Consider the following 26,939-nt stretch of genomic DNA (forward strand, 5'->3'; position numbering starts at 1 on the left):
CATTGTCTATCAGTTTTAGCTTATGCTGGTCCAGGTCATTGGTTGTCTTGCAAAATTTGTAACAGAAAACAAGAAACTTAATAGATGTAAGATGAGTGCTAAACTAACCACTGTTTGATAAACTGGTATGTTCATGCCGTTTCCAATTGGCGGGAGTCTATATTGTTAAAACTGTTGTGACCTTATCGGTTCTCATACATTTTTTATGTTCTCCCCCCTTCTAAACTAATTTTGCAGGAATTATACAGTTGCGTTACATGATGGAGCCACTATAATAGAGAGAGGTTGGATTTTTGAAGACAAGGGTTCAAATTACTAGTTGGTCACGATGCTAACTGGAGGCCTTGAGACAGTGACTTGCACCATCTGCTTTATAGGTGTGGAGACATGATGGAGTTTTTTAAAATTGCGAATGGGTTAGAAGTGTAGTTTCTAAAATATTTTCTCCTGTTTCACTATTAAAAAATTGGGGTTGCTTAGTGAAAGTGGTCTGTACGTTTGGGACCAACAAAGGAAGTTTTTCATGGGTGCTAAGGCACCTGGCTGGCCACTGTGTGAACAGACTGCTGGACTTGATGGACCTTGGTCTGATCCAGCAGGGCTTTTCTTATGTTCTTATGTTCATACAAACCATACTTGTGGAGTTCACTACTGTAAGATGTGGTGATGTTCAGTTCTGCTTTAAAGAAAACTAAGCTTATTGCCAAGTTCATGGGAATGTGTCTATCAACCATTAGCCATGATAAGTTGAGTGGAACTTTAGTGTATAGAGGCAGTATAACTTCAGATAAGAGCAGATAAGGGGCAATTTCCTTTTTGCCTTGCTTGTGCAATTTGGTACTGCCGTTGACTTAACTAGACCTCCATCATGAAGAGAATTTTTATGTTCCGGTGTTCTTATGTCCCATAAACGCTGCATGTGGCACTAGCGAGTATGTTGACTACTTTGTGATTCTTAGTCGCCTGACGAGCATGAGTTCAAGGTGCCTTTCAGGTTAGTTCACATAGCCTGAAATTATAGTTTAACATTGGGTCTGAACAATTACTCATTATTAAATGCAAAATCAAAAAGTGACTTATTTAAGTATACTGTGTGTATGTGTGTGTGTTAACCTCATTCATGGTCCTTTCTGTGAATGTAACTTTCATCTTACCTGTGTTAGAATTGTATTCTAATGATGCTGCTCCAGTTAGATATCTTTTCAGTAGAACTGAAATTTTCTAGCAAGATTTTTTTTTAAACATATACTGCTGTTTCTTGCTATTGTTGGAAAGTTCCTTCAGTAAACCTTTGAGCCAGTGATATTCTAGGGCAAAGTGCAGCTGTTATGTAAATACTTCCACTTCTGAAACTTTCATTTGCTATCATCATTACTTGCCTTCCTGAATCTACAGGAAGGTTACCATCAGTAAATGAAGGTGTATGTATTTTTACACCATTGTTTACTGAGATTGGCTCTATAACTTCTGGAATAACTCAGTTGTACAGAGAGTTAATGGCTGACATAATTCTGGAGAGGAGCAGCCTGCTACAGGTACATTTGTCACTTGCCCATCTTGGCTCATCACATCTGACCCAGGGGTCAATAGCAGTTGGATCCATAAGATGGTGAATGCTGTATAAAGGTTGTTGGAGCCATACCCCCACCTCTTCCAGAGGAGACAGCAGCGAGACCACTCCTGAAGCAACTCTCCTTAGACCCAGATCTACGTCTGACTCAGGAAATCAGTTATTCCCTGTTCCAGATGGGTTGCACTCCCCCTAAAGAAGCTGGTTTGCAGCTTGGGGGTGCTCCTGGACCTGGGCCTCATGTTGGAGTGTTAGCTGGTGAGCCAGCTGCGGCCCTTCTGGGCAGCAAAGATCTTGCCACTGTGGTGCAACTGTGGTTGCCCTGGTAATATCTAGATGAGGTTACTGCGAAGCATTCTACATGGGCCTACATTTGAAGACTACCTAGAAGCTGCAGTTGGTACAGAATGCTTTGGCCAGAAGGTCAGCTGGAGTGGGTCATAGAGCTCATATCATTCCAGTCTTGTTCCATCTATGCATGCTTCCAATTTGCTTCTGGGCACAATTAAAGGTGCTGGAATTGACCTTTAAATCCTGTATGGCCTGGGACCAACGTATCCTAAGGACTGCCTCCTCTCCTATGAACCTATACATATACTCAGGTCATCTTTAAAATCTGAGGCTAGACCTCATATTGACCTAAGATGACCTAAGAAAAGTCTTTCTCAGTCATGGCACCAAAACTTTGAAACTCCCTCCTCCAGGAGATTTGTCTGCCTCCCTCTATTGGTGTCTTCTGACAGTGGGTGACTTTTTTGTTTTGTTTGGCTTACCAAACAAACGGTCATTGGCCCTCCTCGCTTCTGGTGTTTGTTTACGTGTTTTTATTGAATTGCTTTATAATTGTAAATATTTTTTATTGTCCAGATGTTCGAATGTTTTATGTGCGCTGCCTTGGGCACCCTGATTGGGTGGAAAGGTGGCATAAAATGTTTTAAATAAATTGTCTAGCTATCAGCCAGTCTCAAATCTTCCCTTTGGGGCAAGGTACTCTAGTGTGGGGTGTGGGCTTGACTCCAGATACTCTTGCATGAAGTGGGTTATCACAAACTACTGGCATTCTTATATATAAATTTTATTGGGTTTTATAATAGAAATTTTCCATTGCATTAAACAACATCTATAACAATATCGAATTTCAATTCTAACCTAAAGTTGTTATAATTCCATATCATATAATAAAAAAGAGAAAAGAAAAAAGAAAAAAAGAAATGGAAAATTTTTTGACTTCCCCATCACCTCTATCTGCCTCTTAATAAAAAGTTCCTCCCGTCATAGGTAATCTAATCTTGATAAAATATCAATACCATATATAAAAAACCATAATCTGTTAGTAAATATAATTATGCTTATTCAATATAAAAAAAAAATCAAAAATAATCCTCTGGATCAGATTAGAAAATATTCTTCCATTCTTCCCAATTTTAACTCATATTCACAATAATGCATCCACGCCCCCCATTCCCCCAAAAACCGAACGTCATTTTCTTCATTTAGAATAGCTGTGAGTTTTGCCATTTCTGCCACTTCAAACATTTTAACAATCCAGTCTTTTTTCTCTGGAGTTTCTAGCCCTTTCCATTTCGCTGCATAAAGCAGTCTCGCAGCTGTTGTGGCATATATCAAAAAGGTTCTTTGTGTTGCTAAGTCGTCTGGAATCATACTCAATAACATCATTTCTGGTGTTTTGGATATATTCTTTTGTAGTATTAGTCTCAGTTCGTTATAAATCATGTCCCAGAAGTCTTTGGCTTTGTCACAGGTCCACCACATGTGATAAAAGGAACCAATTTCTTTGTTACATTTCCAACAAATAGGGGACATCGTTTTATAAATCTTTGCAATTTTCTTGGGTGTTAGATACCATCTATACATCATTTTATAGATGTTTTCTCGCACTGACTGTGCTTTTATTCCTTTTAAATCTTTAGACCATAATCTTTCCCATTTATTTAAAACAATATCATGTCCCACATTTTGAGCCCAATCGATCATAGTTGGTTTAATCGTGTCCTGCTCACAGTATATTGTTAAAAGGAGATTATACATTTTAGAAATCAGCTTTGTATTATTGTCTAGTAGAATCCTTTGAAAAGGAGATTTTTCTTTAGAGAAACCTTTTTTTGCATCTTGTACAAAAACTGATTTGATTTGGTAATATTGAAGCCATTGTAAATCATCCTTAAGCAGTTGAAAGTCTTTTAGTGAGCATTTCTTTCCTTCCCAATTAGTTAGATCTTGATAAGTAATAAATTTGTCTGGTCTAAGTGGGCGCAAAGTTAGCATTTCTTGGGGCGATATCCACATCGGTGTTTCTGGTTCCAAAATGTGTTTATATCTCATCCAAATACGAAGTAGAGAGGACCTGATTATATGATTACGGAATGTTGCTTGTAGTTTAATTTTATCATACCACAAATAACCATGCCATCCACTTAAGTTATTATAACCTTCCAAGTCTAGCAAACGTACATTTGACAAATTCATCCAGTCTTTTAGCCATACTAAAGCTACCGCTTCAGCATAGAGTTGAAAGTTAGGCAGTGCTAAACCTCCTCTAGTTTTTAGATCCACCAAGTATTTATAAGCAGTCCTTGGTTTTTTTCCTTGCCAGATGAAGTTTGAAATGTCTTTCCTCCAAGTTTCAAAATATTTTGTTTGTGATATTATTGGTAAATTTTGGAATAAGAAGAGCATCCTCGGTAAGACATTCATTTGGATCGTTGAGATACGTCCCATTAATGACAATTTTTTGTTTGACCATATAATCATATCAGTTTTAATCTTACCCCATAACTTGAGGTAATTGTTGGTTAACAGATCTTTATTCTTTGCAGTGATCCAAATTCCCAGGTATTTAACTTTGTTAGCTTTCTCCCAGCCAGTATATGATATAAATTCCTGTTGTTGTATTTCCGATAAATTTTTAAATATTATCTTTGTTTTTTCTTGATTTACTTTAAAGCCTGATACTTTTCCAAAATCATCCAAAGTCTCCTGAAGTATATTCATTGACTGTGTTGGGTTTTCCAAAATTAGCAGTAGGTCATCCGCGAATGCTCTCAACTTAAATTCATGTTTTTTAATTCTTAGCCCGCGGATGTCCTCCATACTTCTTAGTTTCACACATAGCGGTTCCAACACCAACAAAAATAAAAGTGGAGACAAGGGACATCCCTGTCTAGTCCCTTTCGTGATTTGGCAGTTATCTGACATTGATTCATTAACCAAAATTTTAGCTTGTTGGGAGGTATAAATAGCCGATATACCTTTCTGAAAACGATCTCCAAAATTCAATTTATCCAAAATCCGTTTCAAAAAGTTCCAAGAGACCATATCAAAGGCTTTTTCTGCATCCAAAAATACAAAAGCCGCAGTTTGTTGAATATTATGGTCATAATATTCCAGTGAATCTAGTAAAATTCTTACATTGTCTTTTATTTGCCTTCCTGGTATAAAACCTGCTTGGTCCTCATGTATAAGATCCTTAATAAATTGCTTTATCCTACATGCCAAAACCGAAGCAAAAATTTTGTAATCCACATTTAAGAGCGATATAGGTCTGTAATTAGATGTTCTTTCTGGATCTCTTCCTTCTTTGGGTATCAGTGATATAAATGCGTGTGACCAAGTCTCCGGGGATGTTCCCTCGTCCAAAATTGCATTGTAAAGTGAACCAAAAAATCCAACTAAATTGTCACTAAAAGTTCTATAAAATAGTGCAGTAATTCCATCTGGTCCAGGTGTTTTATCCATTTTTTGTCTCAGTATTGCTTCTTGTATTTCTTCCCTTGTTACTGGAGCTTCAATACATTCTCTCTGGGTCATTGACAAAGCTTTCATCTGTATTGAGTTTAGAAATTTGTCTATTTTCTGTTTTGGAGTATTTTCTTTCTGATATAACTTAGAGTAAAATGAAACAAATTCTTTCTGAATTTCTGAAGTTGAATAAACTGGTCCTTTAGCAGTTTGGATTTTTGTTATAATCTTCTTTTGAAATGAGTCCTTCAGTTGTGTTGCTAAAAATTTTCCTGGTTTATTTGCATATTCAAAATACTTTTGTTTAGCAAGTTTCAGATTTTTATTCATTTCCTCCATTATTACCAAATTTAATTGGTGTTTAGATGCAGAAATCTGTATTTGAATTTCTCTTCTCTCCTCTTCCTGTGTTACCATTACCAATTTCTGCTCCAAATTTTGTAAATTCCAAAGTATGTTGTTTGTAAATTGCAATTGAGTCTTCTTCCAGGCCGAGTGTTTCTGTATCATAAAACCTCTCAGAACAGCTTTGAATGCGTCCCAAACTGTATTTAAAGAAGTTTCCCCATTAAGGTTAATTTCAAAAAAGTCTTTCATTAAAACCTGTAATTCCTTTTGTATCTTGTTGTCTTTTAAAAGTTTATCGTTCATTCGCCATCTAAATGCTTGTTTATTGTTCCAATCAAAGGTAACAGGATTGTGATCAGAAAAAGTTCTAGGTAAAATATGAATTTTACGTAGTTGCGTGAAAATTGATTTACTGGCCCATATCATATCAATTCTGGAGTGTGAATCGTGTCTTGCTGAATAAAAGGTGTATTCTTTAGCTGTTGTATTCATTGTTCTCCAAATGTCTTGTAATTCTAATTCTGAAGCCATGGCAAAGAAAGTTTTAGGCAAGCATCCATCATTGATATCTTTTGCTTTTGATTTTTTGTCCAGAGATGGGAGAATAATTCCATTGAAGTCGCCCATCAATAAAATTTGGTCTTGTGCGTACTGGGTTATCAGGTCATGTAATTTTTCATAGAAGGATTTTTTCCCTTCATTGGGTGCATAGATTCCAACCACTATTGTCCTTTGTCCCAATATTTTAGTTCTGATAATTACAATTCTTCCTTCATTGTCTTTATATACTAGTTCTGGACAGAGACTGGGGTGGGCATAGATTACCACTCCCTTTGTTTTAGTTTTAGCAGAAGCAATAAATGCTTGTCCAAGCATCTGTTTCTCCAAGTATTTTTTATGCTTTGAAGCTATATGGGTTTCTTGTAGGCAGATTAGGGAGTATTTATATTTCTGTAGATATTTGAAGATTCTGGCCCTTTTAGTTTTCTCATTCAGTCCATTTACATTCCAAGAAATTGCTTTTGCCATAATGTAGTATTTTTTAGCAAAATAAAAAGTCTATAATTTAGTACCACCTTCTGCACCCTGTACCTCTTCTTCTTCCTCTTCTTCTTCCTCCTTCTCTCCAGGTAATTCTTTAAGGTCCATTTTATATTTTCTCAAAAATTTCCCCACATCTGCTTGGGATAGAATTGTCGTTTTCACTTCCTTATAGGTGAAAGCCAAACCTTGTGGCATAATCCAACGATATTTGATGCCATTAGCTTTCAGTATAGACACAAAGTCTTTGTAGTTATTCCTCTGTGAAAGTAGATGCCTTGGAATATCCTTCAGTAGTATAAGAGAGGAGTCTCCTGCTGACACTGGATTTTCATAATGAATCTTCATAATCTTGTCTTTAACTCTGGTGTCATAGAACACTATCATCAAATCTCTTGGCTTAGATCTTCTCATTCTAGCAGGTAGTGGTATCCTGTATATTCTATTAATGGCTTGTTTTAATTCTTGTTCATCTATCTGAAATAAGTAGGCCAAATTTGGTATTGCAGATTCTTTATTATCTCCCATCATATCTGGAAAATTGCGTATACGAAGGTTGGTCTCTTTCACTCTCATCTCCATCATTGCCATTTGATTTTTTGCCGCCATCTGATCCGCTTGTATTGTTTCAATCTGTTTTTCTTGGCTTGTTAATTTTTTCTTTGTGTCCTTGTGCTCATCCATCACTTTCTTAATTGATACATCCATCGCTTGCATATCTGTCTTCATAACAATCATTTGAGTTTTTACTTCTTTCAAGTCTCCAGTGACCACATCCAACTTCTGATTAATAGCTTGGGATGCTTGACCAAGATTTGTCATCATAGAAGTCAACTGTGCCATCTGTGCAGACATCTGTTCAAACTGTTTATTTGTTGCCTCAGTTTGTTTAGTTAGCATATCCTGTAACTTTTTTTCCATGGTCGAGGTTTGTAAAGAGTCCCTTAGTTTAGTATAGGCAGGGCTGTGTAGTGAGCCAGAGCGGGGTCGAGACATTTACATTCAAAAAAAGCTGGTAAAATACATGTCCACCGACAGGGCCTTTAAGGTGCTGGTTAAAAGATGATAGTTCAAAGATCAGCCTAGTAATTTTTTCGGGTTGAAAAGAGTCGAAATTGGCTTTAAAATTGCATTTTAAAGTTTTAAAATACCAGTGAGTTTTTTCGGTCGCTCTAGATCGGATTAATCAGGAAGTAAACAGGAAGTTACTAGTGCTGCAGACCTTCTATCGCCTCTTCTCGATGGTTATTCCTTCAGGAATGATTTGAAAGTAACTCGAGTGCGACGGATATTCAGTCCCGCGGCTACTTCCTGTTGTTTTAGTTCCAATGATAGAGAGGGTGTTATAGAGAGTCTTCCGTTCCAGGCACTCCCTTACTGCAAACGTGGCAGGAATTCGCCGGAAAATCAGGAAGAGAAATCACCCTCCCCTTCCTTCGGACCTCTCATTGGTGATAGTTCTTGTCAGTCTAAAAGGTATCCTTCCGACTCTTTGTTATGGTTTAGGCTGATCGATCCGATAAGGCTCCTGTCGCTAATCCCGATGACTAACTCAGATCAAACTTTTTCAGTTCGGATTATGGAGGGGTGGGGGTCCCAGAAATATTCTTATCAGCCTCCCGTCTGTTCAAATTTCTAGTAAGTAGACGAAGAGTTCTTTTGTACTCACTTGGGTGTCAAGAGGTGAGGTTCTTTTCTTTATGTAGTCCTTATGTTGGTATTAAGGCGGTGGAGGGTAGAGCTTGCTGCCAAAGTTGCGTTTTGGCGATGTCCTTCCCTAGTGCCCTCGCAGGACCGGCGTCTAGGACTCCGAGGGGCTTAAAAAAGCCCCCTCAGAGTACCTAGGAGGTCAAACCGCGTTTGCGGGCTGCAGGGAGTTCCTGCTTTCCAACCCACTTGCAAGGGTCGGATTGGGGTATCTATGTACCCCAAAAATAACGCAAACTTGGATTTCTCCCAGGACAACCTGGGGAAATGGAGTGCTCTCTCCAACGGCACCACCGGAAGCCCCACAAACTACTGGCATTCTTGACTACTGGACTAGTTTTGGAACTGAAATGGGCTTGGTCACCTTGTATATCCTCCCATATTGCTTGCTTAAGGTAAGGGTAGGAGGCTTCATGTTCCATTGGATCAAATTTTGCTAGGTGAGAAGATGCCAGAAAATGAAGAAGAAGAAGAGTTGGTTTTTATATGCCGACTTTGTCTACCACTTAAGGAAGAATCAAACCAGCTTACAATTCCTTCTCCTCCCCGCAACAGACACCCTGTGAGGTAGGTGGGGCTGAGAGAGTTATTAATAGAACTGGGACTAGCCCAACGTCACCCAGCTGGCTTCGTGTGTAGGAGTGGGGAAACCAACCTGGTTCACCAGATTAGCGTCCACTGCTCACATGGAGGAGTGGGGAATCAAACCTTGTTCTCCAGATTAGAGTCCACTGCTCCAGACCACTGCTCTTAACCACTACACCACGCTGGCTCTCCTATGAGATCTATGGATTGCCTTGTGGAGCTTCCAACACAGAATTCTGCAGGGCTGTGTTTTGTTCCCCATGCTGTTCACTGTCTACAGAAAGATACTGGGTGAGGTGATCTGGGGATGAAAACGGAATTGACATCAATAGAATGATGACAGCTAGGTGTGTCTCCATTTCTTCTAACCCTTGGTGAAGCAGTGGATGTTCTGACCAACTGCCTGGAGTCATTGATAGGCTGGATGAGGACATGTAACTTAAAACTCAGTCCCAGCAAAACTGAAATACTCTTGCTATTGACCATGGTGATGATACCTAGCTACGATGGAACTCCTTTTGTTTTAATAGTGTTTTTTTTTTCATTTTCTCACAGACACCAACCTTCACTGTCTCTGTTGAGATTTATAACATTATGACAGTGTTATGATGGATCCCTTATTTTCAATAAAAGGTTAAAAATATATGGCACTCAAGAGGCTTTTGAAGTACAATTTAAAAATGGTTTTATTTGTCTCTCTTTGGGGGATTTATAAGTCAGGTTAGCAAAGCTTCATTAACAGGAATGTAGTTTGTAACAGAATAACAGAATTGAGGAACTTGAGATGGTTATGGTCAAGTGATATATTGTATTTCCAAATGTATCAAACTTATTTTTAAAAAATAAAAAGGTAAAGGTCCCCTGTGCAAGCACCAGGTCATTCCTGATCCATGGCGTGACGTCACATCCTGACGTTTCCTAGGCAGACTTTGTTTACGGGGTGATTTGCCAGTGCCTTTTCCAGTCATCTTCCCTTTACCCCCAGCAAGCTGGGTACTCATTTTACCGACAGAAGGATGGAAGGCTGAGTCAACCTTGAGCTGGCTACCTGAAACCGTCTTCCGTTGGGATCGAACTCAGGTTGTGAGCAGAGCTTGGACTGCAGTACTGCAGCTTACCACTCTGCGCCACGGGGCTCCTTTTATTTTCTACTGAGAGTGATTTCTCTTGGCAGTCACTGGTTTGTTTCTTAAACTTAAGCTTCTTTTAAACACTGGTCCTTTAGTTGGAAAAGTTGTGAACATTAACACACTTCTCCAGTTTCTCCTTGAAACTGGCCTGGGATCACTCGTTTCACCAGAGCTATTTCCCGTTAAACTCTTTGGGATAACTCTTTGGGATAACTCTTTGGGTTCAGTCTATCATTTTTAGAGCTATTTCCCTAGGTAACTGGTTATAGATCCTTCCTGATCCAAAACCCAAATGGTTCCTTTTCACTCCAGAGGAGAATCCTCCACCAAACAGTGTGCAGCTCACACCGCTGTCTCCAAGCTTTGTCTGTAAACCTTTCTGTGAACTGTCAGTTCTCAATTGTCAGAACTCTCCAACTGCCATTCTCAGAATTCTATTCAAACTCCCTGTCAGTCATGGGGTTCTATGACCGGGACAATTCCCTAGAATGCACCTGTCCATCACACTAGCCTATTGTTCTTGGCCTCTTGCAGAAGCAGCTCTAGAAAATTTTAGAGCTCTAGTCGAAGAATTGGTGCCCAAATCTCCTCCCCAAATGAGAGTACAAATGCATTAATAGTAGATAAAAGTAGGTCTCAGAAGCAAAAAAGATTTTGCTCTGAAGCAAAAAGATATTTTCAACTCCACAGCATTTTACAGGCAGGGTCTAATGGACAAAATACCGTATTTCTTTCTGCTGTCACAAAACAAAAGGTCAATTCAAAGTAAGAGACATGCTTATCCAAAATCAAGTCTCCTTTTCACCTGTGGAACTGGAAGCTGGTAAATGCTGGTATTTAAAAAATGAACAGTGGCATTATAATGGCATGATTTGGTAAGCTTTTGCTTCCGGCACAAACTTGAAATAAGTGCTTTATTAAAACGTCTCATTCTTTGACCATCAGAATTAATAGCAGGATTGTTTTTGCTAAAGGTAGATCTTTGGTATTAATTAACCTCGAGTCTGGTGGAGTCTTCCTTTGAAGCCTCAATTAGTGCTTGACTATTTTGCAGCAAGTCCCTTTTAGTTCAGTTTTCTTTTGAACAACAGATAGTGTAGCTAAACCATAAAGAGGGAAGCTTCTGCATACTTGGGGAAACCTCAGGTATGCAGGAAAACAAAACGTTCCACTGGCGACAAATGTCGTTTGCTCACAATGGATTCGTTCACTAAGAGCTGCCATCACTGGAAGTGTTTGATTTACTATTTCTGATCTACTGGTAGACCTTGGATTCTTGTAGAAATGGGGGAGAGGGGTGAAATATGTGGGAACGAGTTTTCACAGAGGGAGATTCCTGCATCCATTTTTCATCACTGTCTTGTTAAGGCTCATCAGGTTGGTTTCCAGTAGAACAAAACTTGAGCTGTTTAGTGGTTGTGGGCAGCAGTGACAGAGTGTTCAGTATAGTTTTTTAAAATTCATTAAGCTCAGAGAGAGGTGTAGGAAAAGAGAGAAGAACAGTTGCAGAAGAAAATAAAAGTGTAGTTCTTGGCAAGAATCACTAACATTCTTATTACAATTTCCAACTCCTTGGAGAAAGGCTAGAGAAGAGCTGGTTAGTACTCAACAGCGGGTAAAATTCCATTATTCTCTTGACAGTTTTCAGAAGTCTTGGTGGGCGGGGGTGCCAATCAAAGAAGGAGAGATGTAACTTTTCTTCCTTGCAGGATTCAAAGCAATAAAAATTTTCCCAAGGTCCGGTGGAGCTGTATTTGACACTTTTGTACCCAAAAAGCAAAGCTCTGCCGTTGTTTCACAAAGGTATGCAAAGGCTCCAGTTTGAATTGCTGGATCTGGTTTGTGGAATCAGTTACCAATCATCACTGTAAGATTTACCCAGTGATTAAGTTTACGTCTGCTGGAATCAACGGAGAGATTCCTAGGCTCTAAGAAAGCAAAAGTGTGCAAGAGTAGTATAGTGTATAGCCTCTTAATCGCAAAGAGTGGCAGAAAAGAACAAGGGGAGACGTCTGTTACACCACTTTTGCCCCATATTGGAGGGAAAGGGTTAGAGCCACCTAGACAGAGGACTGTATTTATGCCATGAACTCATAAAAGGAAGGGCAGAGTGTGGCTGCAGATCTCACTTAGCTCAGTAGCAGGCTGAGTAGAAGCAAGCAGCTTGCCTAATGGAGCAAGGAAATTGCCCCTTACAGTTGGGTGACCAGGTTAGGTGAAGAGCAATCTCCAAACCTACTTCCCAGCCCTGTCCTGTAAAGTATATCCCTTATGGGGCTGGATTTAAAGAGGGAGGTGGATGTTGGTTCAGAGATAACAGTGGTAAGTCTTTTAAAGCCTCAAAGTTGAGGGAAAAGGCCCTATAGGACCGGGGCGATGGGACTGGTGAGGGGAAAACATAATGGTATGCAGCACTTAGGCTCTTCTCAGAGTCTGCTGTCACTTTAAGAGTTGCAGATGTTTGCAAATCAGTGAGATGGAGTTGTATTGTGCTCAGGTTTAATTTCCATTGAATCCTGGTTGTTACACAAGAAGCAAGTTGTGAGTTTTCTTCTCTCATGGAACTCCCCAGCCCAAATGTTGATAGGTTACCAAGAGAGGGTGTTGTGTAGACCTTCAGACCTGTTCCAGTATATTGCCACCAGCACAACAAAGATTCTTAAAGACTATCTCTTGAGAGCCAGCATGGTGTAGTGGTTAAGAGTGGTGGCCTCTAGTCTGGAGAACCGGATTTGATTCCCTGCTCCTCTACATGCAGCCTGCTGGGTGGCCTTGGATTAGTCACAGTTCTCTCAGAACTCAGCCCCATCAACCTCACAAGGTAACTGTTGTACAAGGGGAAGGGAAAGCAATTGTAGGCCATTTGGAGACTCCTTTCGGTAGAGAAAAGCAGGGTATAAAACAAACTCTTATTCTCTTCTATTGTGGGGTATGTTTCTATTAGATACGTAAGAATTACTCGGTAGATCTTACAGGTACAAACACAAAGGAGGTATAATGAAGGGATGCCAGAAGGCCTAGCATTTCAAGATATAGATGTGTTGCATTATATTCAGAGAATATATGAAAATAAGGTCCATATAAGTATTAACAATCCAATCAAAGCGGATATGGACTCCCAACTAGTGGTGAAGTGCCAAAATATGATGAATAGATAATACATAAACCTATAAAGAGTACGCGTTCCTTTCTGTACTGTTCGGTTTAAATGGTAATATTTGTTAGTCAGCACGGTTGAGGCTATCTGGCTGAGTAGCATAGTTTATTTCTGATTTGTCCAGCCATGGCTTTTATCAGGGTCTCCTATAGATGGTAATGGTTGTCTCATGTCTCAGGGTAAGGTGGGGAGAATTGCTCAGTAATGGAGAGTGTTTGAAATGGCTTAGAACAAAAGGATTTCTAAGAATGCTAAACTCCTTGCTCGGCTTAAATGGTATCATCTTGCAGGGTCCCACAGACTTAATTTGATGGTTGTAATGCAGCTTCTGCCTGCTTTTCTCTAAACATCGCTTTAAAATAAATTATTCTGTCTATGTACTGGGTTCCACACACAGTTTTAAAAAGTCTTCCTGCTTGATTGCGTGAATTGTTTGGAAAGACACTATGCTCAGATTAGTAACAGGAACCCAGTACCTCAGCTAAGTGGCCTCAAAGGAGTTCTTTACCATGAGTTGGGGGTTTTTTTAGGTGTTCTGTGCAAAAATAGTCTTTGCTTGTGAATGGAAATACTCTGTAGAATTGGGCAGAGGTTTTCCTCTGTGCAAAGGCATCTGGGGATTTAAGAAGGCTGCTAAACAGAGGCTATCATACTTTGGTCACATTATGAGGAGACAGGAGCCACTGGAAAAGACAATAATGCTAGGAAAAGTTGAGGACAGGAGGAAAAGAGGAAGATTTGATTGTCATACCTCTTCTTCACTCTCCTTCTTCACTCAGTCAGAGTGCCTACCACCCTTTGTACCTCTCTCTCTGGTTCAGAGTTACAAGTAGGCCAAGCCGTCACATGTCACTACCCTTCTTGTCTCTTTTAAAATCTCTAGAGAGCCACGAACATTTTACCTTTCAGGTCCTCTCTTTCACTCACAAAGACATTAGCAGACAGGGTAGCCTGCCCCCCCTTTAATAAGAGGCCCTCACTCAAGCACTTCACATAGTTATTGGATTTGGGGATTTAAACACTATTCCACTCACATGCTGCCACTATATATATATATATATATATATATATATAGTGTGTGTGTGTGTGTGTGTGTGTGTGTGTGTGTGTGTGTGTGTGTGTATATGTATATGTCTGGGTGTGTGTGTGTATTCTAACACATATATAGACTGAGATCTTCACACTGTGTGTGTGTGTGTATTTCATTCCTTGAGATACACAGCCCATAGGGTTAAACAGACAAGGAGTTAACTTTATTTATGGTTTGAACGTAGCACTGAAGAAAATGATGTAGAGGTTACAATGGTCTTGTTCCCTTGGACTTTTGAACTGCTTCCCTATTCAAGCATTTGAGATCTTTTGTTACAAATTGATTTTTCTTGTCATTTAACTTTAAGCTGATCTTCGCTTCAGCTTCACTCAGTCAGACATACTATGTCTCTCCAACATTCTGTCAGTGCTCATTGGTTGTTCATAGGGAGAGGCGGAACCTAGCCCATCTGTCCCACCAACATGAGATGGATTGACTCAATAAAGGAAACCAGAGCACTCAGTTTGCAAGACCTGAATGAGGCTGTTAATGACAGCATGTTTTGGAGGTCATTAAGTCATAGTTGCCATAGGTTGGAAGCAACGATGGCGCGCGCACACACACACACACACACACACACACGTGTGTGTGTAGGAGAAACCCTCACACAGAAGTACTACCACTGAATTAACCAGATATGTCAAGTTACAGAAGTATTTTTAAACCACCTAACTTGAAACAATGGTCCATCATGGGGTAAGAAATATTTCAGAATCTGAGTAGCCAGTGATATTTACAGGCGCTGGCATGAGCTTTTTAGATACCAGCTCTACACAGAATGTCATGTGCATTGAAGCAGTAAAAGCTGAATGTGCATAATTGCTTGTATTGTTTCTTTTATGTTGTGTTTGTGAACCTTGAAGATTTTTTTTCCTATATTGGCTTTACACGGGAAACTGTATGAATGGCATACATGGATAATCCTCCAAAAGGGAAGAATGAAAAGACAAGAAGGACAAATATAGCAAAACCACAGAAGAAAATCAAGGTTTTTTTTTTTCCCATGCAGTTGCATATTCCAAATAGTTTCAGGCCAGTTCCCGCTTTTAGAGCTGATGTCAAAAGAGGAAACAGTTTTTTATTTTTATTTTTCATCTAAGACATTGGCTTTCAGCTTGTGGGTTTGAACAGCAGGATTAAGTTGACTGAAGATAGATCACACCAGTGATGTTTTCTTTAAGAAAAGTGGAAAAGAGCTAGACTCATGGTGTTCGGGGGGTGGGGAGGGGGCTGCTCCCCAATCTCCATGCTATGGATTGGTCATCCTGGGTCTGAAGAAGCTGAAGGCTACTGATCTGAAATTAAGCTCACTTGCTTTGCAGTGCTCCTATTGAAGACTGGGATTGCAAAATCTTGCTAATTCTAGGTTTTCTCCTATTTCGGATGGTTCAAAGTACTTTCATTTCATTTACTTTATTTAAAACCCCTTTCTCCCCAATGGGAGCCCAAAGTGGTTTTCCTCCCCTTCTTTATAACAATCAAGTGAGGTAGGTTAGGCTGAGAGTGTGACTCTGAAAAAAGCCTAAAGCTTCCATGGCATTGTGGGGATTCAAACCTGAGACTCCCAGATCCTAGTCTGATATTCTAACCACTACACCACAGTGGCTTCTCGGGAAGCTTTGGGTTTTGTAGTTCTATCCTTTGCTGTGTTTCCCCTATAAAATCTAGTGTTGGCTTAAACAAGATTATCTTTTCCATCTTGCAGGAACGTCATCCTATTCTCATCAAGGCTATGGCTGTGAATCCAAACTCTACAGCCTTGACCATGGCCAGGAGAAACCTCAAGACAAGAAAAAGAAAAGCTCTGGCCTCGCCACCCTCAAAAAGAAGTTTATTAAGCGCCGGAAGTCTAGCCGGTCTGCTGATCATGCCAAGCAGATGCGTGAGCTCCTCTCAGGCTGGGATGTCAGAGATGTCAATGCATTAGTGGAAGAGTATGAAGGAACGTCAGCCTTAAAAGAGCTTTCACTACAAGCTAGTTTGGCAAGACCAGAAGCCAGAACGTTACAGAAAGACATGGCTGAATTATATGAGTTTAAATATTGTACGGATGTAGATCTTATATTTCAAGACACTTGTTTCCCTGTGCATCGTGCTATTTTGGCAGCAAGGTGTCCCTTTTTTAAGACCCTGCTTTCTTCTTCACCAGAGTATGGTGCAGAGATTATAATGGATATCAACACCGCTGGCATAGACCTGCCCATGTTCTCTGCTTTGTTACACTACCTGTACACAGGAGAGTTTGGAATGGAGGATTCGCGGTTTCAAAACGTTGACATCCTCATGCAGCTTAGTGAGGAATTCGGAACACCAAATTCTTTAGATGTTGACATGCGAGGGCTCTTGGACTATATGTGCTACTATGATGTGGTTCTCACTTTTTCATCTGACTCTGAACTGGTTGAAGCTTATGGTGGAAGTCAAACGTGCTTAGATGAGGAGCTCAGAGCGCACAAAGCTATAATTTCATCACGGTCCCCCTTTTTTCGACATCTGCTGCAGCGCAGAATACGGACGGGTGAAGAAATCACAGATCGAACACTAAGGACTCCAACTAGGATTATACTGGACGAATCAATCATACCAAAAAAATATGTGAGAGTAATTTTAAACTGTATGTATACCGACATGGTAGACCTCTCTATTTTGCACAGTAGTCCTTCAGTGGGGAGTCTGAGTGAAGTTCAGGCTCTTGTGGCAGGAAAGCCAAACATGACGAGGGCTGAAGAAGCTATGGAACTTTACCACATAGCGCTCTTCTTGGAGTTTAACATGCTTGCTCAAGGTATGTCACATTTTATTCTGCTCTGAATTTTGCAATCCTTCAGTCGGGAGTCGAATGTAAATTCTTCTTTGAAGGGTTTTCTTGATGACGTACTCTAGCAAAATCTTCTCTTTCCTAGGGTGATGATATGAAAACTAGTATTTTCACTCAGACATTTAGTCACATGTGTGTTTGTGTGTTTTGAACTGCATAAGTTAGCATTATGAAAATACTTCTAAAGAACACCCCCCAGTAGCATTGCAGGAAGTTTTTCAGGGCTCCCTTCAGTTCCCATGTTGTTTTTTTGTTGTCATAAAAGTCTTGGGAGAGGTAACTGAGAGATTAGGGACAAGGTGTCCTCACTGTTTGGATGATTCTCAACTGTCCCTTTCATCAGAGCAATGAATGTTTGAATGTGTACTTGGGGTAAAAAGATTGATGGGGGCTTAATAAATTAGAAGATAAATCTGAACAAAGTAATGGTATTGTTAGCAGGTAAGTTACTTCTAAGTTACTCGTACTATGTATGTGATGTTAAATGGACTTGCACTCCTCCTTGAAGATCAGCTGTATGGTTTTGGAGTGCTGCTAGATCCCACATTATTTATAGATGCACAAATGGTGTCAGTAGCTTAGAGTGCCTTTTACCACCTTTAGTTGGCATAGAAGCTGCAGCTACTTTTCCTTCTGGAAAAGGATGATCTTGTCTTGATTATTCATGCTTTGGTAATGATAGGTAGGTAAATTTATTGTATGAGGCCAAAGGCCGTAACAGTATAACAAAAACAACTAACAAGAGAGTAATGAATGTAACAATAAAAGATAACTCAGCAGAATTAAAAGCAATATTAAAATTGTCGGAACCAGGGAAACCCATAGATTGCAGCACCAGGCTGAGAGTTCAGCATGGATCTTCTTGGCTGCCAATGCATACAGTGACATCATATAAGTGACATAATGATACTTATTGGATAAAATATAAATAATTTTACCTGGTGCTGAATGCAGGGCTAGCCTAGCTAGAATGTCTGCAAGAAGCTTGGTCCTGGGAACTGATTAAAGGTGACAGGACAGGCATAATGGGGAAGGACCTCCAATTCCAGGGTTTCATGGATACATACTCATTGGGCAACTGGTGTATGCTGGTAATGGCACACTAACATGGCAGTTGTCAGTGTTTGAAATCTGAGGGCTGTAAAGGCTTCTCTAAGTTTACGGAAGGTGATGCTGGACAAATAAGCTGTGGTATGATCCCGTTTTAGCAGTTTAAACCATGGAGAAAATCTGGAGCTAATGATGATACCTTATATAAGGTGGCATCTATATTATATATCTGATCCCAATTTTTAAACCTATTTAGAGGAAAGCCCTGGGCGTCAACAGGTATTGGATAATGGCAGAAGAGCTTGTGATTACCGGCAACCCAAAAAGTGTCTTTCTGGAGCTGGATAAAGCACTGTCTAGAAAGATGGCTAGAGGGAGAATTCAACTTTCTCTCTCTGGGCTCAGAGGACATCTTCAGCAGCGGGTTTTATCCTTCCTATGCTCAGGGAGGCAGGATCTAAAAATCTTAACTTCCTGTCCCCTGTGCTAGGACTACCCTCTGACTGCCAGTTCTCCTCATGCCTCAAAGGGAGTAGCAGTGCCAGATTAAGCTCTAGAGCAAAATCGTTATTTTCTTTCCTGTTCTTTACTGATTTCCTTCCCATCCTACTCTGTCCTACCATCTAACATTCCTACCATCCCTGCATCCAATTCCCGCAGCTCCTTTCCTCCCTCTCTTCGAGTCCTCGTCAATCCTTAACCTCCCGCCCCCCCTTCTCCTCTAGAAGAAATGGCGGCTAGCCCACCAGTGTTCCCAGTGTTGTCTATTCTGATTTATTACTAATTAAGTTCCTATACTATGGTTGTTACAAGTTACTGTTATAGTATGTTTAGTAGGTTTGGGCTGTTCCTGTCTTGCTTGGGAAGTCCTTGAACTGGCAGTCAGAGGGCGGTCCTAGCACAGGGGACAGGAAGTTTTTAGATCCTGCCTCCCTGAGCATAGGAAGGATAAAACCTGCTGCTGAAGATGTTCTCTGAGCCCAGAGAAGAAGGAACCTTCACAGGCAAGCCAAGGTTCTGTTCCGCAGTAATTAATTAAGGCAACGAGTCCTAATAGAAGGCAAGCCAGCTTTGACTCACAGCAGGGTGGCTGGAGAGCCCTGAGGCAAGATAAAAAGTCTTCTTAAAAAGGAATTTTGTATTATCTCCAGGCTTAATACCATGTTATCATCCCAACCCCAGATCTTGGCCCCATACAGGAGTTGGGCAATGACTTTACTCTGTAGCAGTTTCAATGCGGGAACAATCAAGAAGTCACCTTTTGAGCGATAGAACTTAAGGATAGCCCAAATCGATCTTAACTACGGAGGGCTTTGTTATCTCCATATGAGCCTTCAAAGAAAGATTTTCCGACAATGTTACCCCAAGGTATTTAAAGTTGTGGCACTGATCAACTTGCAGGACTTCTTTCTAAAAACCATCACCCTAGTCTTAGAGTGGCTGATAAAGATTCTTCTTTACAGAAGTCACTAAACCTGTGCAGCATCCTCATAAGGCCAACTCATGTAAGAGACAGTAGAACCGTGCCATCAGCATACATTAGAGTAGATACTTTCCATTAGCTGAGTGAGGGTGACATAAACTCTAGGCCTGTCAAACTCGCCGCTATATCATTGAGGTATAGGTTGAAAAGCAGGGGAGCTAAAACACATCCTGTTTAACGCCTCTGAGGATTGGGATCTCCTCTGTTAACAATCCAGATGTCCCCACTCTTGTCCTGGCTATTAGATTATGATGATGTTCGTGTAGCAGGAATAATAGCCATTTATCGATGTTTGTAACTGCCAACTTTGCCCAAAGCTGATTTCTATCTACTGAAACGAAAGCGGCTTTTAAATCCACAAATGCCGGCAATGGATGTTTGGTAGGGCTCCCTAATTCATTTTAGGGCAAGATGGTATAGGATCAAGCATCGATCGATTGTACTTTGCCCTTTTCCAAAACGGCGATTGGAGCAGTCACCCTGAAGTTACACTCCTTATCACCCCTGTCAAGCAGTCTCTATAAAGCAGTCTCTATAAGTCAAGCAGTCTCTATAAATCTACATTGGACAAACAGGTCAGTCTCAGACAAAGATTAATTGGACATAAGTCTGACATCAGAAACCACAATATTCAAAAACCAGTGGGAGAACATTTCAACCTTCCAGGACATTCTGTTGCAGATTTAAGAGTAGCAGTTCTCTTACAAAGGAATTTCAAAGGGAGATTGGAAAGAGAAACTGCTGAATTACAGTTGATATTCAAACTAAAGACAATGCATTTACCTGGGCTCAATAAAGACCTTGCATTCATGGCTCATTACCAATGCTGATTTCTCCACACCCATCTCTCCCCTGGACATCACAGACTCTTCTGCATACCACACTAATCCCATCACGCCTGCTACTCACATTTACATACTGTTAACATTTACATACTAATGCTTGTCTGAATTCACTCTCCTCTACTTAAAGACAGATGGATTCACATTCTAGCTGTATCTGAAGAAGTGAGCTGTAGCTCACGAAAGCTCATACACTGCCAGAAAATATTTTTGTTAGTCTTTAAGGTGCTACTGGACTCTTGCTCTTTTCTATAAAGCAGTCTCTATTACTCCCACGGGCAAATTTTGGCAGATACAGCCTGTTTGAAGTTGTTCCTTTCTGTCTTCTCCACTGGGGAGTCAAGGCTGTTGGAGCAGCATTGTTTATGTGTTGAGCTTTTTCTGGATGGCGCACCTACCATGCAATGGACTCATCTTGCACTTACCAGTTGTCTGGGGGTGCTTCGGGGACGCTGCCTGGAGTCTGTCAAAGTGTGTCTTTTGGACTGTGTTGGTGAGGTACTTGTTCTGAGCTTCGGTAATGTTTAGGCTACACTAGTGTGATGTGTTACATGTGGACTGCTTTAACAAAAATTTAAAAATCCTTCAGACATCCAGAGTACGATAGCCAGGTTGCTAACAGGCTCACCAATGAGCACATTTCTCGAGCATTCAAACATTTTCACTGGCTTCCAGTCTGTTTCACCTGGAAGGGCTCTTCTATGCTTTGCTCTAGCACATTGTGGAACCAGAGCATATTTGAATTTAGCTTCACTTTTCTGGCACAAGCTCTTAAACCTGAACTCCCTAATGGGAATAGGACTTAAGTGCCTGGCAGGCAAAAACCTAGGGCTAGGACTGTGAGGCCATGAGGGAGAATGAATAGCGCAGCTGCCTTTTGGGTGGGAAATGAGCCTCCTTTCCCCTTGGAAAAAAAGATTCAGAGTAGCCCAGGAGCGACTTTAACAGCCAGATTGCATAGTTTAACAACTTCTTTGGCTCTGTACATCACTCTGGGCTTCATGCCGGCACAGACCTTCCGTGAACATTGCTCTGCTCTTGATAAATTCAGATTTCCCCCTCTCCTGCTGTGCCGCTGAAATCATACAGTGATGGTTGGCGGACCCCCAGGAACAGCATGGGTGCTGGGCGGGGATTGATATGCCCTCCCTTCCCACCTGTGGAAAATGTAGCTAGGATCCTGGCCAGGAAGTACACAGTTCAGACTTTCTCAGTTATGGATGCACTAAGTGGTTTCTATCATCTTCAGTGTGGAATAATACTAAGCCATGTTGCCAGATTTCTAATGAGCTCATTAACACTAATGCTACATCAATTTATTATAAATAAAATAATATTAGCAAAAGTTCTTATGGCTTAGGCAGCTCATAATTGGTCAGTCTCAGGTATCACTCAAATAGCTTATTCTCTAGAGACTGTATGTAGCAGGGCTAGCTGAGGTTGCTTTGAAGAAGCACTGGGAAGGCTGTAGAATTTGCTGCAGTGGTTGTTCTCATTTTCTCCCTTATATTTGATCCTGTGACTCCTTTCCCCTGTTGTATATTATGACTCCTATCTACCAAGTCTTCCTCCAACAGAGAAGGACTTCCTTCAACAAAGAGACTTCTTTCCATTACATCATTCTTCACTGGAGGAAGTCTTTATCCCTTGAAGAAGAACTTAACAGAAGAGAGTCATCGGACCCAACCCGCCATGGCTCATAAATAGAACCTTGAGCATCTTACTGGAATGTGATCATTGTAGCAGGGCTGGCCAACTGGGAGGGCAGAGCTTGGTGCTTTTTGCATGCTATCGCCGAAGGCCAGTTTGGGCAAAATTATATGTTGTAGGTTAGGAATGGTCATAAACTTTAAAATGGAAACCATTGTTTTTCTGGTACTTAGAGGGTAAACAGGATATAGAGGACTTTAGTAGAGAGGCAGATGTGGCAGCACTGGAATTGCCAGGGATGAGCCTGGGTCCTGTTCTAGGGGTCGGTGGAGGGAATTCCAGAACTGGGCAGCACTATCTCATGGGCTACATGCTGCCTGCAGCCAGCCAATTGGCCCTCATTGTTCTGGAAAATTAGAGTCCATTAGAAACGTAAGACAAATGTCAGACATGGTAGAAGCTATGCGACTATCTGAAATGCCTTTATATTTTGTGTTTGGTTTCTCATCAGCGTAATGTTCGTATCAATTCAGAGTTTCAAATGAAGAAAAAGAAGAAGAGGGCTTGAAATGGCCAGCCCTACTTAAGATGGAAACCTGGGTGATTCTGGGGCATATTGCTAAGTCACGGTTCAGGGAAGCAAACTAGTATTTGTACTGGAAAGGGGAACAGAAGCTGGCAGCCCTTTCCCAGTTTCTTAATTACAATTAAGAGATCAGTAGTGTTAGGCCTTCTCCCTGAGGTGAAGGGCATCTTGCCGATAGATGGGTGGTTCCAATAGGCAGGAAGTACACAGAAAATTAACCTCACTTCCTGTCCCCTGGCTGGAAGCACCCCGTCATCCCCACTTTTCTTCCTGCCTCGCGTAGATAGGCAGCTTCTCCTGGTTGCTCCGTTAGCAACCAGCGCCATCGACTTTTTATTTTTCGATCCAAGCCACCTTTTCCTTTTGGACTTACCCGACATCCCCGGTTTTTTCCAACGCCCGGAGGATGTCTTCGCCGTCCTGCTCTACCTCGGACGGGTTCCTCTGGCCGGAGGACCACGTGGCTGGGCTCCTGCCGACCACCAGGCAGGGGACCTCGAGCGCCCGAGCTCCCATGGCCGCGGTTGAGCGGGGCAGCTGCAAGGCGACCAGCAGGGCTTCCGAGGAGGCGGCGCAGACTACAGCCGAGAGCTCCCGTTGGCCCCCCATGGCGGCGGTGGGGCCCAGTGACGGCATGGCACCCAAACGACTCCCCATGGAAGCGGCGGATCCCGGGCGTGCCGAACTGCCCGGCAAACGGGGACACGAGGCGGCGGCATCTGGAACCAGCTCCTCAGCCGGTAGAGCTCCCGCAGGGGCGGCAGAGCTCAGCACCGAAGGGGCCCGCACCCGGTCTGTTGCGGAGCTGTGAAAGACCGGCTCTGGCAGCAGGTGCAAAAGGAAGCTTGCGGACAAGGACGGGAAGGAAAAGAAGTCCCGCCAGCACAGCCCGCCAGCGCCCAAGACCCGCTCGGCCCGCGCAGCCGATGAGGGCCAGCAGCGTTCCCCGGAGAGGCGGTGATATGGTAAAATGGTTCGTGGAGGAGAAGGAGACCCAAAACCGTTGTTTACAAGAAAACAGTTATTTATTTGGAGCAGCTGCTACCCAGAGCACTCTAGCGAGTAAAAATCTCTGAGCCCCGATTGTACTGAGGAAGGAATATTTATCCAAATTCAAGATATGACAACCCATCAACATTCAGGGTAACGCTGATAGCACTCCAGACATCGAGGCGGCAATAGAATAACAGTTTCACCCAGTCCTTGTTATGGTTTACTGTAACCCTCCATGACTCTTGCCCCAATTCCTTAGCGCACAGACATACAGAGATATTCTGCCCAGCAACAAGCTATTCCCTGGCTGCCCTAATACATTTCAATACATCTTACAGAAAGGAAAAGAGATTATTGCAAATTGCTAAATCAGTGGAGCTTCCATAGTCAGGGGAAGTCTACCTGCTGTCACATTCCCCCCTTATGATTCAAGACATACACATAAGGCTTGTCAATCATTCCTGTCCCTTCAAACCACTTCGGTTACGCAGAGTCACTAGAGCACTTGCTGTTTTCCGTTCTATCATACTTTCAATTGCTGTCTGCCACATCCTACTAATTAAAGGTAATATACAGGGTAATAACAGGCAACCTAAAACTAAAAGAGCGACTGTTATAATCAGAGCTTTCAATCCTCCAATTCCAGCAAACCAATTTCCCAACCAACCTTCCAGCTCCCATCCTTTTCCTTCAATTCGTTCCTGGGCATGATCTGAAGCTGCCCTGGCCATACTATGCACAGTTCTATTGATATCCACTTGGAAATTTTGTATGTACACACAACATTGTCCTTTTATCACTGCACACACACCCCCTTGGGCGGCAAACAACATATCCAAAGCTTCCTCCTGCATTAGAACAACATTTCTAATTTGACCCTGTTCTTCATTGAGTCTGTTCAAGGCTTTTATGCTGTTATTAAACATCCATTCTGTCCAATTACTTAGTTGTTGTAACTCCCGGTAGTTCAGTCCTGCACCCACCCAAGGGAAAAAACCCCGCATGAATCCCTCCCCTATTATGTGATTCAGGGGAGACAGACCTGGGGATCGCCGGGCACGGTGCAAGGATGGTGCTTGGTGGTGGGGCACATGGACAGTGTCATAAAACTGAAGGGCTGGGGCCACCCTTCCAATAGTACAGATGCCAGTCGTATGAGGGGGAATTACCTTGTAGGCTTTTCGCCCACACAACAACCAGAGTCCCCCTGGAAATATGGGCAAAACTTTCCCTCTTGATACCCCTGTTGTGAAGAGTCCTTCAGGATCTATAGCCATTCTTATCCAGGCACTAATCAAATTGCATGGAGACCCATTACCAGCGTGATTCCCATAAACTTTATAATTACATTCATAATTAGTAATGTCCTTTGTAGTGATATTAGTTCGGTTAACTGGCCAGATTGAAGCAGTATCCAAAGTAATCTTGCAAGTAGGGTAATCACCTAAGTGTATGGCAGTGTCAGAACTATTTCGGTGTTGAATGCAGATGGGGGCGATGTCAAGAACAGTCCCCCCTATGAGAGAGCATTCTCCACCTGTTTGATTTGGGAACACCTGGCGCAAAACTCCTCGCATCCATAACTCCTGCCATTCAGTAAGATTTATGGGGTGCGCTCTCTCAGGCAAACCCTTTCTCCGGCTAGTGGGCATATGACTACAGACCCAGCAGTTTGTTTTATTTACTGTCTGGGCTATTTCCCCCATCTTGGTCACCCATTTATTAGTCACCCACAGTCCCAAATCTGGATTTGCACATATCAAATACACATAATACATAAAATACATAAAAGGTACCAGCTGATGTTCCATAATTCTTCTTGCGTGCTTTAAACTAGCCAGCTTCCACGACGTGTGACTAGGCAGGCGAGACGATCAGTTGCCCGTGCCCCTGTCAACACGGCAGACAGGGGTGCAAGGGAGACGTGTCAATCGGATCCTTAGAGGATGCTCTGGGTCAAACTTGTTGACTTGCCAGCTCTGGGCAAACTTAGCAGAGTCTGGAGAGGCTGGTTTTATGCGAGAATGGTGAACCCACGGCTTCACTTCAGCAACCCGGACAGCAGATGGTGTGGTAAGCAGGACCTGATAGGGACCCCTCCATCGAGGTCGGAGAGTCTCCTTCACCCACTCTTTAATCCACACCGTCTCCAGGCTGCACAGCATGCAAATCAGTATGGAGAACAACTGGAAGCCGTTCCTGGGTCCACCTGCGGAGAGAAGAAAGAGATTTTCCCAGAGCAACTAATTGTTCACGCAGTGTTAAATCGCCAACTTGTTGTAAATCCCCCCTTAGACCCTGGGTGAGAGGGGGAGGTCGGCCATACATCAGTTCAAAGGGAGATAAGCCCCAACGGCTGGGCAGACACCTTATTCGGAAAAGAGCAATAGGCAATAAAGAGGGCCAATGCAGTCGAGTCTCATAGCAAAGTTTGGCAAGTTGCGCTTTAAGAGTTCGATTCATTTGCTCTACCTTCCCGGAGCTTTGGGGCCGATAGGCAGTATGTAAATTCCATGTGATGTCCAGGGCTCGGGCTAAATTCTGAACTATGGTGGCAACAAAACTTTTTCCATTATCAGATCCTATAGACACAGGTATTCCATAGCGTGGAAGGAGGTGCTCCAGTAATATTTTAGACACTTCTGCAGCCTTTTCAGTGCGCGTAGCAAAAGCCTCCGGCCATCCAGTAAAAGTACAGACAACTACCAGCAGATAATTTTTCCCTTGTGCCCTTGGCATCTCAGTAAAGTCAATCACCATATCCTGGAATGGCAAGCCACCTGAAAATTGAACCAGTGGGGGCTTCTGCGGTCCTTGCCGAGCATTAAATTTAGCACAAGTTACACACTGCTGGCACACTGCCTGAGCTAGGGTGTTCAATCGAGGAATGTAGAGTACTGGGTCGATAGCTGCGATGAGGGTTGTTTTCCCTCCATGGGTGGCATCATGGAAAGCCTGCACGACGGTTGAGGCTAAAGCTTGAGGCACTACAATACATCCATCTTGCAAACGGAACCACTTGTCGCTTTGGTAGGCTCCCGGCTCCGTCTCAAACCATTTTCTTTCTGCGCTGGAGTACCGAGGCTCCCATTCTGAAAGTGGCACGGGGAACAAGGCTCCGACATGGGCT

At 42.1% G+C, this 26,939-nt stretch overlaps 1 protein-coding gene across 1 annotated transcript in view; it reads left to right on the plus strand.

Moving 5' to 3' along the window:
* Positions 1 to 26,939, plus strand: part of BTBD7 (BTB domain containing 7) — a 109,049-nt gene that overhangs the window by 23,930 nt on the left and 58,180 nt on the right. Inside the window, exon 3 of the mRNA XM_056851775.1 lies at positions 16,093 to 17,172. Coding sequence (XP_056707753.1) covers positions 16,093 to 17,172 — 1,080 coding nt within the window. The remainder of the gene's footprint in view (positions 1 to 16,092; positions 17,173 to 26,939) is intronic.

Source organism: Euleptes europaea, chromosome 6, assembly GCF_029931775.1.
Source record: "Euleptes europaea isolate rEulEur1 chromosome 6, rEulEur1.hap1, whole genome shotgun sequence".
Classification (NCBI taxonomy): Eukaryota; Metazoa; Chordata; class Lepidosauria; order Squamata; family Sphaerodactylidae; genus Euleptes; species Euleptes europaea.